The sequence below is a fragment of the Nipponia nippon genome, unplaced genomic scaffold, assembly GCF_047370975.1.
Source record: "Nipponia nippon isolate SJK-2023a ecotype South Korea unplaced genomic scaffold, ASM4737097v1 scaffold_9, whole genome shotgun sequence".
NCBI lineage: Eukaryota > Metazoa > Chordata > Aves > Pelecaniformes > Threskiornithidae > Nipponia > Nipponia nippon.
The window spans coordinates 25,685,290-25,701,099 of NW_028262413.1; the positions used below are offsets into that span (position 1 = coordinate 25,685,290).

At 52.4% G+C, this 15,810-nt stretch overlaps 2 protein-coding genes across 2 annotated transcripts; one reads left to right on the plus strand and one right to left on the minus strand.

The window, feature by feature from the left end:
- Positions 1-76: 76 nt before the first annotated feature.
- Positions 77-4,803, plus strand: DUOXA1 (dual oxidase maturation factor 1). Its single transcript, XM_009469611.2, has 6 exons — positions 77-226; positions 1,123-1,180; positions 1,802-1,936; positions 2,090-2,303; positions 3,531-3,745; positions 4,570-4,803. The coding sequence occupies exons 1-6, from the start codon at positions 83-85 to the stop codon at positions 4,782-4,784; spliced, it is 981 nt and encodes a 326-aa protein (XP_009467886.1). The 5' UTR covers positions 77-82; the 3' UTR covers positions 4,785-4,803.
- Positions 4,804-9,054: 4,251 nt separating this feature from the next.
- Positions 9,055-15,304, minus strand: DUOXA2 (dual oxidase maturation factor 2). The gene is made up of 7 exons (XM_009469709.2): positions 15,205-15,304; positions 13,587-13,750; positions 13,389-13,446; positions 11,378-11,512; positions 10,975-11,188; positions 9,706-9,920; positions 9,055-9,254 (listed from the first exon to the last, which is right to left on the minus strand). The coding sequence occupies exons 2-7, from the start codon at positions 13,731-13,733 to the stop codon at positions 9,055-9,057; spliced, it is 969 nt and encodes a 322-aa protein (XP_009467984.1). The 5' UTR covers positions 13,734-13,750; positions 15,205-15,304.
- Positions 15,305-15,810: the final 506 nt, after the last annotated feature.

Consider the following 15,810-nt stretch of genomic DNA (forward strand, 5'->3'; position numbering starts at 1 on the left):
GCTGGGTGAGGTGGAATTGTGGAGGTGATTTTCTCCCTGATGGCTCTCTAGGTGCTGATTTCCAGCCTTCCCAGGCAGCAGGATGACGCTGTGGAACGGCTCCTTCCCCTTCTACCCTGGTGCCAATGTCTTCCCCTTCGACACCACCTGGGCCATCATCATCTCTGTCTTCCTTTCCATGTTGGCCACTTTCATCATCATCCTGCCGGGAATCCGGGGCAGGGGGGTAAGTGGAGGGGCTGGGGAAACTCATCCCTCTGGTCCCTGCCTTGTGCATCCCACGTGCCTTGTCCTTCCCAGCCTTGAAAACAAACTTGGGGAGCAAACATGCCCATAGGTTCACAGCCAGGTCTCTGGGATCTCTAGCAAGCCATGGGGGTGAGCTCCAGCCCAACCCAGCTTGTACCTGCATGCTGGAGACACCAACTCCACCATCCCAAATTTATGAGGTGGCCAGATCTGAGCTTGGCTGGATTTTGCTGTGAGCAAGCCCCAGTGATTTTGCAGGAGTAGAAAAACAGGGCGAGGCTCAAAGACCTTGCTCCACTTTCCCAAAACCCCAGTAAAAGAATGAGATATGCACCATGCATGCCGCAGCACTGCTCGCAGGGCAACAGACCCTGCTGCGAGCCCATGGCTCACATGCCACGCACTTCTTTTGTGCTTGGCTTTGCAACAGGGCTGGCCAAGAGCCGTCTCCCCCACCAGGGGACACACTGAGAATCCTGGGCGCTGCTTTTGTCTCCAGCTGTGGCCAGCTGCCAACACGTCCAAACACGTGAGGTTTGGATAAGTGTGGAAATCCCAGCTCAGGACTATTAAAGGGAGTGTCTCCATCCTCCTTCCCAGAAAGGAGGTGGCATGGCTTTCCCAAATGGGCTGTTTTGAACTTCTTGCTCTCCCTGGATCTCCCTGTTGCTTCCCCAACTCCACAGCACGGATGACCCAGCCACATGTGTGTCCCCCCGTGCCACCCGCCTGCAGAGCCTGTGGGGTGACTCCCCAGGGGAGGGACAGGCTTGTTTCTCACTGGCTGGCATTTCTAAATGACATGCTTGGTGCTGAGGTCCCAATGGCAAAATCTGACTGAGACCTGTCCCCCACCCTGCTGACCCCTCACAGCGCCTCTTCTGGTTCCTGCGGGTGGTGATGGGCCTCTTCGTGGGAGCGGTGGTCCTCAGTGAGTACCAGGGTCCTGGGGGGGAAGCTCAAGGCTGCCCAAGACACGGGGGATGGAGAAACAAGGCGAGGGAGGGTGAACAGAGTAGCCAAGCACCAAGTCCAGCCTGCAGGATGAGTTCATGGGGAAGATCGACGCCCGTCGGTGTCTGGGACCTGGCTCCAGCAAGTGGTGGGAAGTGCAAACACTCATCTGTCTCCTCTCCAAAGGCTGGCAGTTGTACGCACTGACCACCTCCAGGGCAGTCACCAAAAGCCCACTGCCAACTGCCACAGGACTCAGACAAACTGGCAGGTGCTTAGATGAGGACCAGTGCCTAGACAGTGCCCACACATCAGCCCCATTACCTCTAGGGCTAGGGACTGTGCTGGGTCTGGGGAGAAACCAACCCAAGTGGGGCTCTCAGGGTCATGGGTCAGAGTTGATGTTGGGGAAGGACATACAAGGCTTCTGCTCCTTGGGGCTCACAACCCAGGCCTTGCCCTTGGGATGGGGTAGATGATGCTCAGGCCATGGTGACCATCATGGCATAGCAGGTGCTTCCAGCACTAGATGTCTCTAGTTTACTAGTCGTTTACTAGATGGCTGCTAGGCCATGATTAACCTTTGAAGTTTTCACAGCCATACAGTTCACCAGGGACTGGGAGACTGGCTGGGTGACAGCAAACACCTCCTACAAGTCCTTCAGTCATGCCCTGGTGAACGTGGACATTGGGCTGCACATTGGCCTGGCGGGGATGAACATCACACTGGTGGGTGAGTGCATATCGCGACAGGAGGGGATTGGGTGCAAGTTTGGCAGCCGTGCACCTGGGTACTAGGGCTGTGGGCCCTTCAAGCCCCCACACCAGGAAGCCTTGGAGCTGCCTACAGGGCTGAGAAAGGTCCTTAGTCTTCATCATCTGGCAGGAAACCCGGTGAATCAGGTCAATGAGACCATCAACTACAACGAGCACTTTGTCTGGAGCTTTAATGCAGACTATGACCACAGCTATGGTGAAGGCCTGGAGAAGGGGCTGCCCAGCCCCGTCCTCTACGTGGCGGAGAAGTTCACCACACAAAGCCCCTGTGGCATGCACAGGCAGTACTGCATCTCTGGCCACTATGCATCCCTCACACTGTGGTAAGTCAAAGCAAGAGGTCAGCCCTATTTCTGCTCAGTGGGGAGGTGGAAAGAACCAGGTAGAACAGAGGAAGCTTGATGGAGCCACCCTCTTCCCTGTAAGGCCATGCCAAAGCATTGGCTGGTCTCTAGCACCCACCCTTTTGCAGAACCAGGGACTCTCATGCTTCCTGGCCTGCCCATCGCCCCAGAGTCCTCTTCTGTGTCCTCTTCCCTGCTGTGCAAAATTGCAGTTGGAGAAAACTTATTCTTAATTTAAAAGAAAGCAAGATGCAGAGCCCCGATAAGACCACCCATGAGGGGGTTCCTCCTGCATGCCCAAGACCTGCTGGTGGGGAGAAGGAGGGACTGCCAAGAGGGTGCTCAGAGGCTGTCTTGTGGTGTAAAGCTGAGAGCCCTTATGTGTGTTGTGATCATGGAGTCTCAAAGCATCCCCATGTGTCTCAGAGGCTGTGGGAAAAGCACTGCGGGGAAGACTGAGTCTTGCAATTCCCCCTATGGATGTAGGCTCCAGGTCCCTACCCACATCTCCTTTTTTATTTTCAGGAAAAAACTGGCCCTGCGCAAACCTTCCTGCTATTGAGGAGTATTTCAAGGCAGGGATGTTGATGTAAACTTATTTTTCATAATTAATCCTGGAATCAGAAAAATTTGTTAGGTTCACCTTCCCAGTGAGCTAAACCCAAACTCCATGCACAGGGCAGGGCTGGCAGCTTGGTTCACTCCAGGTGCTGAATCAGATGTGGGCACGGCTCCTTGTGCGGTTCTCCAAACAAAAGTCTCCCTTGTTGCCATTCTCCCTTGGAACAGGAGGCAACTGCCTGAGGGTGGCCAGTTGTGGAGTACCACAAGAGCCAGAGAAAGAGTTAATTTGGAGGGACCTCCAGAGATTTCTACTCCAGTCCCCTGCCCAGAGCAGGGCTGACGTCAAAGCCATATCAAGGTGCTCAGGGCTTCATGAAGTTCAACACTGAATGTCCCCAGGCGTGGAGATCCCTCTCAACCACTGCTGGGACCTGTCCCATAGCTCCACCATTCATGCAGTTACAGAATTGCTTGGGTTGGAAGGGACGTCCTTAGATCAGCCTGTCCAGCCCACCTGCTCAAGCAAGGCCAGCTAGAGCATGGTGCCCAGGGCTGTATCCCTCCATTGGGATGTGGAGAGGAGACCCTGAGAAGAGGCTCCAAGCATGATGCTTTCTGCTCAGTTTTGTGGTCCTTTTGCAGGATGGCCTTTTGCACATGGCTCATTTCCATCCTGTTGTTCTCCATGCCCATCCTGCTCTATGGTGGCTGCATGCTCCTACTCACTGCTGCGCTGATGCTCTTCTCACTGCTTTTCTTCTTCACTGCGAGGAACACTCCAAAGTGCCCCATTCAGTTTGGCCTAGCTTCCTTGAAAACAGACTATGGTGGATCCTTTTGGCTGACATTAGTGACAGGTGAGTGCTTGGCTTGCTCCTGGGGCTTTTGTTCTCCATTCCTGCAGTGATGCTGCTCAGTGATGCCCCAACAGCACCTCATCCCTTCTGTCTCCATGGCTGGTCACAGAAAATGATTTTTTTTTAAGTGGCATACGAGAATTTAGGATAGCATCATCAAGAGTGGGGGAGAAAGAGCTGAGCAGCCAGGAGATCCAAATAGCCAAAGTTATCTGTGTGGTGCGCCCAGACAAGTGCCATGAAAGTCATGAATTGCAGAGTCAGGGAAAGACCTGGCCTGGAAGGACCCTCGGGGGTGTCTCTCCCAGCCCTTGCACAGAGCAGGGCTAACCTCAAAGTCACATCAGCCTTGTTCAGTCTGGTGGTGGATGTACCCATAGCTAGAGATCCCCTCTGCCTTTCAGGACCTGCCCCACAGCTGTCCCACTCATGGGTAGTGATTACTTCCTTTTATCAAACCAAAATTTCCCATGTTACAACTGTGCACCTCCAAGAAGAGACTGGCTCTTTTTCAGTAGCAGAAGATGGCAATTAAGTCCCCCTGAAGACTCCTCTTTTTTGCCCAGCTCCTCCAGCCTTTCCCCATACATGACAGGCTTCAGCCCCAACTCTCAGCCATCTGCCCCAGTTCATTGACTTCTCTTTTGTACTGGGGAGCCCAAACTGATGGCAGAGTCCAAATGCTCAGAGGGAAATACACCTTCCCTTGACCTCCTGGGTGATACCATGTGCTGTTGGCCTCCAACCCCAGATCTGGGTCTGGATGGGGCTGGGACACAGCGGGGAGGAGGTGCTAATGTGTCTCCCCATGCTGTGCATTGCAGGGCTGCTGTGCCTGCTGCTGGGGCTGGGCATCATCATCCTGAACTCTGTGCAGCCAGAGAAGCTGAAGCTTATCTTTAACCTGGACGAAGGGAAGGGAGAAGAAGAGAAGGTGTGGGACAAGTCCTACCTGCCAGCTGAGCCCAGCTCCTCTGCACAGGACGTGCTGATGGTCCCCCTGGGTGACCTTTGCGAGGTGACAGCCACCCAGCTGTAAGGCACTGGAGGGAGGCAGGGCAAAGCCTGAGGACACCCCTCCTGAATTCACTCTCTGGTCCAACCCCCTGAGGAGCCCACGTGGGAAGAATATCCAAGTCTGGAAAGGTGTCCCAAACACAACAGTTTGCCCCCATTGTTTTTGCTGCTGTTGTGCTTATCAGCAGCTGGAAGAGCTTTTAGGGTGAGGAGAACCTATGCCACATCCCTGGCTGTCCAGTTACAGGCACTGGGCTACTGCCCTTCCCCTTAGTCCCTCCCCAACAAACTCTAAGAAAGAGTCCTCCCTAAGATGCAGAGACTAAACCAGAACAAACTGGAGAGAAACCAAGTAAGTGCAGAAGCATGGATATGAACCAAAGGAGAAGCAGATCCCCCCCCAACAGCACCCCAACCCCAAAGGCCTCTGAGAAGTCCCCTCTGCCCAGGGATGCTCTTCCCATCAGCTATCAGGAAGAGCGAGCAGAGCTGTGATCACCAGGGTGCCCTGTATTCAGCACCTCCTCTTGGTCAGAGGTGAAGAGCAGGTTGGCAAGAAGGCCCATGATCATTGGAGATACCAGACCTTGGAGGCATTCTGGATTTCAAACCCATCCTGGCACCCCACAGCTCAGGTTTGATGTGGGTCTGAGATGCACTGGGCTGTATGTTGGGCTGGAAACATCACCATCAGGGAGATGGTTGGTTGGCTTCTGCTTCTTACAGAGCTTATAAACACCCCAAACCACAGCCACCAGCTTGTGAGTTATCAGTGCTCTTGCAGCCCTCTGAAAGAAAGACAAAACGTTTTGGTGGAAGGGAAGCAGAGGAGGAGATGGGAATGGAGGTGCTACAGTGCACCAGAGAGCAGCTGTAATCAGTTAGCGAGAGGTGAGCATCACACCCAGTCTGAGAGGCTTGGTTTCCTCCTGCTCAGCCGTGGAAATACACATGTTCTGGGGCATGTGGCACTGAAATTCTGCACACACAAGGTGGATGCAGTTGCCCACTCCCAGCTGCTGACATCTAGCAGGTGCCTTGCCCATGCAGGGAGGGAGAAGAGGGAGCATGTTTCAGGTTTTCACTCCTTTAACTCCATGCAGCTTTTGCAACATTTTTTTTTCTGTTTTGTGCTCACTTATTTTCCCCTCTATCTCAATAAAATAAGTTGGACCTGGTCTTTCTCTTGTCTATCAATACAGGCATCCCTCTGAGGGCTGGCAGGCTGGGGATGCTCTTTTGCTGTGACATAGTGTGCTGGTTTTGGCTGGGATAGAGTTCATTTTCTTCTTTCATAGTAGCTAGTATGGGGCTATGTTTTGGATTTGCGCTGAAAACACTGTTGATAATACAGGGATGTTTTAGTTATTGCTGAGCAGTGCTTACACAGAGTCAAGGCCTTTTCTGCTTCTCACACCACCCCACAGCGAGTAGGCTGAGGATGCACAAGAAGTTGGGAGGGGACACAGCTGGGACAGCTGACCCCAACTGACCAAAGGGCTATTCCACACCATATGACATCATGATCAGCAATAAAAAGCTGGGGGAAGAAGAAGGAAGGTAGGGACATTCAGAGTGGCAGCATTTGTTTTCCCAAGTAACCATTACATATGATGGAGCCCTGCTTTCCTGGAGATGGCTGAACACCTGCCTGCTGATGGGAAGTAGTGAATGAATTCCTTGCTTTGCTTTGCTTGTGTGCATGGCTTTTGCTTTACCTATTAAACTGTCTTTATCTCAACCCATGAGGTTTCTCACTTTTACTCTTCCGATTCTCTCCCCCATCCCAGTGCAGGGAGTGAGCGAGCAGCTGTGTGGTGCTTAGTTGTGGGCTGGGGTTAAACTACGACACATGGCAGCCATAGGGAAGGCAAGAAGGCAAAGGCAGAGCCCTTTTGTGGTCCCGTATAGGGCATCTGACCACAGCTAGTCAGCACCAGGCAATAAAGGCAAGTCAACATGCAGTAAATAGCATGTCGGAGCATCCCCAGGCAAACAAGCAGGGGAGATATGGAAGGAATTTAGCTTCTGGAGTGACCCTGGGGCATGTGGAAGGTTTGATGGGAGCAATCCCCAGCCCAGCAGAGAGGTTTGCAGAGGGACCACCATGGGGCAGGCCCTCTGGGGATGGCTTGCTCAGACACAGCATCTTACCCCATCCTACTCCGGATGGAAGAGTCTTCAATGAGGACCTAGAGGATCCAACAGGCATTTAAAAATAGGTTAGAGCTGAACTCCTTGGGCTTGGGAGAACTCAGCCAGGATGTTCCCAATGGCATCTACCAGGAGATGCTTCAGCCTACATATGGACTAGATCCAAGGTGCAACAAACCCCTTTTATTTATTGAATTGAAATTCAGCCTTCATAAACCTCTGCCTTTCCCTGGCATGTTCCCCCTTGCAGCCCAGCCTGGGGGCCCGGGGAGTGGGCAGCTCTGCTGCCTGCTAGATGGTATGGTAGCTGCATACCCTGGTGCAATGAGAGCCTCCAGGCATGGGTACCACAGCCCTTGCAGAGCCCCAGGTTGTGCTCTCCGAAGTGCTTATGGTGTTTGCTCCATTGCTGGCACTGACTCTCTGGTTAGATGCCAGATTTCCTGGACAGCATGGGGCCAAAAGCAGGCTGAACCGAGAGCCAGGGATTTAATGGCAATTATTTTATGTCTTGTTGTCCAACAGTGGCTCAGTCGAGCCAGGAAACTGAGCCAGGAGCTGTGGTGGACAGAGGAGGTAGGACCTGCAGCAGCACAACCTGGGGGCTGTAAAACTCTTACAGTGCATATGAAGAAGCTGCTATGACAACAAGCAAGGCAAAATAATCATCCCTGAGCAATGTCGCTCATGTGTGCACTTCCTTGTGGTGGCAAGGAAAGAAGTCCTCCACCTGCAAATCTCCTTGCAGGTGGCCATTCCCTGTTGTCCTGACCCCCTGCTCTGCATGAGACACAATGGGTAAAGGGATCTCTACAGCCCCCATCACGTCACTGCCACTGCTCAGTTGGCCCCATGCAAACCCTGCTGCAGAAATCCCAGATGTCCTGCATTTGCTAGGAAGCGGGCAAGACACACAGAGACCTGGTGCCTCTGTGCTTCAAACAGATCAAATTTTGCTTATGTTTTGTTTATTGGGGTTCATGCCCCTGTATGTCTGATGCAACAGGCCAAAGCTTTTCTTCTGGTGAGGATGCTGTTGGGGCGGAATCATGCCTAAAAGCAGGACATGAGGCTCAAGAGTGCCAGATGCAGTGGCAGAAAAGATGGGAAATCCCCCAGCCTCCTGTGCTTTCAAGGCATGGTATCTGTCCCACACCAGCCCCAATAACTTGTGGTTGATTGTAGCATCTTCCCACAATGCCTCTGGACCTGACGTGTCTGGAGCAAGAAAGACTTGAGAAAGGATCCTCCCTTTCCTGAAGGAGTTTTGTTCATTTAATCTTATGGCTTTTGTCCTGCCGCTCAGCTAGGTAAAGTCCTTTTGAGGCTCTCCTACAGCTCACCTTGGCTGGGTCTGACTTCTGGCCTCAGGCTTGCGTTTTGTGGTGAGCCCAGCCAGCCCAAGTGTGTTCCAGCTGGAGGGGGGTAACTTCATTCTTCCCTCTCCTTCCTTTCCTGTGGCATCTTTTTGGCCCATGCTAGGCTACAAATCTTATCTAATAAAGCTCAAGTTTGAAAGTGAAAATAATCACATCACCGCATCCCCCCCCAGCAAACTCTATTCCATGTTTATTCAGTCTTTATTTCTGGAGCAGCTTTTTCACCTTAGCTCATGCAGCATCCAGCCTGATGGAGTCTGAGTCTGTCCCTGGCTTTCCTAGGTATGCCTGAAGGTCTACACTAAACATCAGTGCTTGAGAAAGAAATGAGCAGGTTTAATCACTGGCTTCTGGAGTTGTGGGTGCTCCCCATGAGAAATCTCACCAGTAAGCTCAGTTTCTGGTGTGGGAACTGGCCATCTGAGACTCACTGCACCAAGCTGTGCCAGGGCATGGAGCAGGAAGGGCATTTTTCCTGGGACACAGATCCCCAGGTGAGCATGCAGCTCAAGTCACTGGAGCTGTGAGCTGCTCCGATTGCAGTCTGCTGACTCTCTGCAAAGCCTGCCCTTTTCTAGAGGGCACGGTCAGGGAGATAAAGTCTGCAAAGGTACTTCTCAGCAAGTACCCATCCCAACATGGACTCATGCACTCCTCAGAGGCAGTTGGATGGGGAAATGGGTCTCTGGGGACATCAAGAAGGGTTTGTGCTCTGTCCTTTCAGGCCCATTTTCAGGGAAGAGCGGGAAAAACTTCCTTCTAGATGCCATTGGGGTTGAGTTTGGAGGGCTGAGAAGGCGATAGTTCTTTGCTCACAAAATGAGGGTTGACGTACACTTCAGTCATCTCCTGGTAATCCTCTGCTCTGTCCTCATGGAGATCAAAGAAAGTTTTCAGTAGGTCCAAGTTGAAGTAGTGCAGTGCAACAACAGAGATCCCAGCCACAAAACAGAGCAAGCCTGGAAGACAACGTGCCATCTGAGAGCATTCCTTTAAACACCAGCACACTTGCCACCCTGCACCCCTCCTCTGACAGCCCCCTGCCAGGGGACAATGCAGTCTCTTATGGAAGATGTCCTACTGTACGAGGTGGCTTCAGCTGCTCTGCTGAGCATCTTAAAGCTCAGGCATGGGTCTTAAAACACAGGCAACTGATTCCCATCTCCTTGCATTACTGCACCTCAGGGACTAAAAATCCCTCCATCAGCCCTTGAGATGGGGATGGTGCTCCCCTTCTGCCAGCCCTCTCCACATCTCTGCCAGGATCTGCTTTGCCAAGGCACAGGCTGGGGCTCTGGTGGGCTGCACTCCCTGAGCTCTATCACCTGCACTTCTGCGGGGAAAGCACTGGGACTCCCACACACTCAGAGGGACAAGGTGGTGTGTCCTGATATAGCTTGGTGTCCTTACCAATCACTAGCACGAGCCAGAAAGATCCCCCGTAACCTGTGCGCAGGATTGCTGTCCCAAACTGGATCGGGCACATCAGGGAGTTCCTCACAGTGGAGAACGAGAGCAATGAAAAGATCATGAAGGCCCCTGTGACCAGCAGCATGTAGCCCCCATAGACTAGGACGGGCATGGAGAAGAGCATGTTGGAGATGAGCCAAGTGCAAAAGGCCACCCTGGAGACAAGAGAAGACCAACAGATGAGTTGTGCAAGCACCACAGACTAGGACGCTCTGTGTGAGGTTTTCCATGTGGGAGGAGGAATTTGGGGTCCAGGTTGCATTGTATGAGGCCAAGAAGCTCTGTGGGCAGGCTGGAGTGAACCCTGGCCTCCCAGGCTGAGCAAGCAGATGTGCAATGCTCACACTGCTATATCCAGAAGGCAGAAGACTGGATTTCCTCTTCCCGTTGCTCAGCCTACTGACCGTACCAGCCTCAAGGAGGCCACAGCAGCCCACTCGGTGTATCTAGACTATCTCAGCTCCCCACCTGTGTGGCAGTGCAGAGAGCAGCACACAGGACTGGGATATTTGCAGAAGCAAGCATAAGTCATTTGCAGCAGCTCTGAATTTGTCTCAGGAGCTGAGTGACAGGGGAAGCTTTCAGCTATGGACCAGGAGCTCTTGCTCCATGGTACCACCAGGCCCCTCTCCTGGCTCCTGCATCCCTGCTCCCAAACCCAGCGCAGAGGGAACAGCACTGCAATGGTCGTTGCTGTCCACAGCCCATGGTAGAGGGTAGCTTCTCCTGACAGCCATGGACCAGGTCTCCCTCATCCCAGAGGAGCAGTAACATATCACTGCCCAGCACATCCAACTAAAGAGTCGAGATCAACCCCACAATAACAGCCTCATCAGCTTCTCCTCATCTGGTCCCACTCCCAAACATTAAATACCCTCACAGATGGGGATGGGTGACATGCCCATGGGCCTCTCCGGGCCACCGAGCACAGCAGCTCCATGGGGATGGACCCCTCTCATCATCACCACATCATGGCAGGGATCTGTACCACATTCTTCTCTCCTGTGCCCAGTCCTGGTGAAGCTGACCAGCAGAGAGAACCAGGACAATCCCTCTTATCTGCTCACCCCAAGGTCCTACAAGGCCACTGGTTTGACCACAGACCTTGCAAAGGCCCCTCTATGCACACGGCTTTCCTCCTGGGAAGGGCAGCAGAGCCTTTCCCATGTTTTTGCATCTCCCCGCCTGCACCAGGAGAGAAAGGCTCACCAGAGAGTGGCTGATGCATAGTGGCTGGAGATGCGGTACTGCCTGTGCATGCTGCAGGGGCTTTGCATGGTGAACTTCTCTGCCACATAGAGGATGGGTGTGGGCAGTCCCCTCTCCAGCGCTTCGCTGTAGCTGTGGTCGTAGTCTGCATTGAAGCTCCAGGCAAAGTGCTCATTGTAGTCAATGGTTTCGTTGACCTGATTCAGTGGGTTTCCTGCCGGAGGGAGAAGACTGAGGTCCTGCTGTGTTCCAGCAGCCTGGGTGCTGCCAGTAGGAGCACGGGCACCCCAGGGAAAGCAGGATCCCAGGAGCCTCCACACAGACCAAGGCCACCTGCAGAGCACTTGGAGATCTCCTGTGGCCATGGCTGCTCCAGAGCTGCAGACGGGGACATCAAACTCACCCCTGAGCGTGACGTTCACCCCTGCCAGGCCGACACGCAGCCCGATGTCCACGTTCACCAAGGCATGGCTGAAGGACTTGTAGGAGGTGTTTGCCTTCACCCAACCAGTCTCCCAGTCCCCTGTGAACTGGACAGCTGCCAGGAAAAGTAAAGCTGGGATTAAAGAGGGGCCGGTCTCAGGCTTTGCTGTGCTCAGGGGGGATCACAGGCAAGCACAAACAGTGGCGTTCCCACCACGGCATGGCAAGGAAGTGTAAGGAGAGCAGGAGAGCTGACTCAGCCACCAGGACGTGCCTCAACCAGCTCCCACGCCCTGGTGGAGCTCATGTCCTCCCCTTGCTGAGCATCCACTCCCTCAATCCAGGAGCAGGGGAGCTCAGATCCCCAGGGGTGAACCTCATGACCTGATTCCTCCTTGGATATCCTCTCCGGGACTTCCCTGCAAGCTCCCCACCACAGCGAGCACCGCAGCCCCCAGGGACAGGGCTCAGAAATGAGCCTGTTCCTCAGCCTCAGGAACAGGGGTGAGTTTCATTGTCAAATATTAAGCTCCCTAGATTGCACTACTAGTGAATAGTGAAGATCACTGTCAAACGGAGGCGGTAGAGAGGGGTGGCAAGTGCTGTCAGAGCTCTGCCAGCCATTTGGGGGGAGGGGGATTTGGAACATTTCTCATATATATTTTTTGGAAAAAAGTATCCTTTTCTGAAACACTTTCACTTTGCGGTGGGCTTAATTTTCTGGTGCTGAGATGAACTGAAATTGAAGAGATTTAATCTCAGGCTGAATGAGACCTTTTAAACCTGCCTGAAAATAAGTTCAGCTGCTGAATCAACTTCTGAGAGCACTGATCCAGTAGCAGCTCTGCAGGAATGTTTTCTAGCTGCAGGCTCGAGTGTGTCCTGCTGCCATCAGACAGAAACCCTGACGCGGGCTTTAAAACAATTAATTCCTCCTGTGTGCCCAAGCAACACCTGGCTGCATTTTTGTAAGAAGAGTGGTGCTGGATGGCTCTCCGGGGCTGAGCTGGTTAAAGCTGACCTCCACCCCTCTGCCATCTCCATCCTGGCACCATGTTCCCAGGCAGCTCTGGTAGCATCTCCCAGCACCTGGACATCCCCAGGTGGAGGGTGATCGCCGCATGCCGGACTGGCCCGTGTGTCAGCTGGCAGAGTCCCACGGCTGGTCACAGCCTCAATATCTACTTCTAGCGCTTGGTCAAATCGGGGGTTGAGTCATTTAGGTTGTGCTTCATCATCCCTCTCCAAGCAGTCTCGTAATCTGCCCTGTCCCTCACAGCAGCAGCAGAAGAGTTTCTTTGATTTAGGGTCAGGGCTGGTTGCTCTCCCTGTCTGTCATCTTCTATCCCCTCAGTACATCTTTTGCTTACATGTTCTGTTGTCCTGTCTGAGTTGGAAATCCCACAGTCTCGTTTCCACAACCAGTCCCAATTAGTAGAGAAGATTTCCTGGTTTCTACTAAATCAAATCCTCTCCATCTCCTCCTGCCTTGCTCCTTGGCAGGTCTTTAACCCACACACACACTTCTGCCCTGCCTGTGTTTTATTTAGGCCTGCTCTCTCCATGTCACTGTAAGGCTCCTCTCATCCTCCAAACATGCCTGGCTACAGTCTGAGCTTCTCAGCTGTGCTCCCTTGGCAGCGGGCAGCTCAGGAGGGCTTGCACAGCTGGAGGAACATGGGGCTGTGGAGTCCACTGGAGCTGGGGCTGTTCGACCTCCACAGTGCACTTAGAGCCAGCAAAGCTCCCTCTCGATTCAGAAGTGACCACGGGAACCTCCAGGTGCTCTCAGCCCCCATGCCAGAGACGGGGAAGCCGTTTTGGGAAGCTGCATGACTGCTTTGCAGAGCAGGGGTCAGGCAGACCCTGCAGCCAGTCTCGGCCAGGCCACGGCTGTGACCACGAGCTCTCATTTCCCAGACACAGACCCTGTCCCAGGTTTAATCCTGCCCACACACCCACCCCCCGAGGGCTGTGCAGCACTTACTTACCGACAATCACCACTCCCATGATGAGGCTGAGGAGAACCCGGAACATCCAGTACAGCCTCTGCAGGGAGAGAGGTGGGACATCAGGCAGGGAGAAACAGCCCTGGCTGTTCTCCTGCCTCACCCTGAACCAGCCAGGAGTATCCCAGCATCCAAAACATGGGGTGCACATGCTTATCACCAGGGAGAAGGGTCACGCACCGCCCGTCCACGGATGCCCGGGATGATGAGCAGAAAGGTGAAAGCAAATGTTAGGAAGACCACGATCACTATGACGGTGCTGACGTCAAACACGAAGACCTTCCTCTGCTGCAGGTAGAAGGGGTAGACATCATCAAAGAGAGTCATCCTTCACCTCTGGCAGCCTGCGGGAGAAAGGTGGTCACAGCAGAAACCCTGCACTGCCCTGTCCGGCTGCCTTGAGCTCATAATGGCCAGCCCCAGCTCAGCTCTCAAACAACCAGCTGCAGGAGGTCCACCTCAAAACTCCCCAGACGGACAAGAAAATGTGATGCTGCAAGGAAACAGGCAGGGCAAAATACTCCCCAGCAGAGAAACATGCTACCCAAAAGCACTCGGTGGAGGACAGGAGGTGCCTGGGGCAGGGCTCCACCAGCCTGGAGGGTTTCTGGCAGCCCTGGGAACCATGAACTGCCATTGTGCTGCAGCTTGAGGAGCAGCCCAGGCCCAGAAACCTGCCTAGCAGCTCCTCCCACACAGAGCCAGGTCTTTCCCTCCAGCAGATGCAGCCAGAGCTTTCTACTTTGTGGCACGCCCTTAGAGGAAGTCCATGAGCTGGCGACCACCAGCAGATGCAGCCTTCCTCCAAAATGACAAGGAACCACTGAGAACATTGACTTCACAGTAGCAAAATTATCCGCAGCCAGGGCCCACCATCATGAAACAGAGCAAGGCCCACCCCCCAATTTCCATCCCCTCTCCTCAAAGAGGCTTTTCCCCAGGAGCTGCAAAAGTACAATGTGGGGAGGGAGGCCTGTTCCTGCGCTTGGTCCAGAGGGGCCAGAAGCAATCCCTAGAGTTGGGATGTGGGTCCAAGGAGCAGACAAGCATCAGGAGCACATCTCAAAGCTAAAGGAAACTGAGTTACATGAGATCAAATGGCAGACAAAGTGTCACACACTGTGAAGCTGTCACACAGTTTTGAACTCCCACCGATGCTTTAGGTCTAGCAATTACTAGCATTCCTGGGTTAGATCTTTTCTACCAAAACTGATTACATACTTAGTCCTTTTATTTTGTTTATTTAATAGCATCTCTGCATGTCACTACCCCAGGAAGTCTTCTAAAGTCAGGGAATACCAGAGCTAATTTGACTCATGACCAAATACAATTTCACTCTGCCCCTGCACGGTGGAGTTGATTTTATTCTCATTTTTCTGAAAACAGTATTAATTGTATTTTTAGGTAAGATCAAACCCAGAGCAATTCAGCCACAAAAAAGTGGGTCCCAAATCCCTAGAAGTGGGTGGGGGTTACAATAAGTATCATAAAACAGTTTACTTGGGCAGCTGAAGTCACTTTTCAATGCATAAAGCAATATTTTGCTTCATAATAATTCTCTGTCCAGTAACCCATATCATTAAAGCAAACAGTTTAACAGAGACTGAGTTTTTACAACTGGCTCACAACTGATCTAGACCTGACCTTATCTTGCTTCTCTGCTCCAGACTAACAGAACTATCATGTGTACTTACAAATCTTGTTTTGGGCTACTTTGTTTTAATGGTTGTGGGCTATTTCCCTGGAAAGTCAAGCCCAGAGAAGGGCAGCCTTCAAGCACCATTCCTACTATGATTACCTGGCAAACAGGAGCTGTAATTGAGTCCCAACGCTACGATGTCGGACTGAAGTCCAGCTGCAGGGTCCCCAGCCCAGCAAATGTGCCCCCAAACAGTCTGAGCAACTCTAAGAGAAGAAATAAATGAACAGTTTAGCCTAGGACAAGTTAAATCTTGATCACTTGAATTCCACTGGTTTCATTACATCTTTGCCCAAATTTCATATGAGATGCAATGAAGGAAGGAAAGATTTCCAAGTCTGTATTCACCGTAAAAGCAACTCTTCACAGCTGAAAACAGATCAACAATATATAACAATTGAAAAACCAGAACATAACATGGAAAATGTTGCCTTTTAAAATCTAAATTTAACTTTCAAACAGTATCAAGGGATGTTTGCATTTCCTCTACACTTTGCAACTTCTGGGAATAGTTTTATAGAGAATTTCCAAGGAAACATCTCTTCCTGTTGCTGTCTGCCCAATCTTTCTCACTTGATTACCCTGCACAGAAGACCAACTGCTTGGCATTTTTGCAGCTTTGAAGTGGAAAACTGGTGCCTGCAGCTCAGGGCAGGAGAAACTGAAGTTGTTGCACCTTGGAGAACATCCTTCATGCAAAAGCAT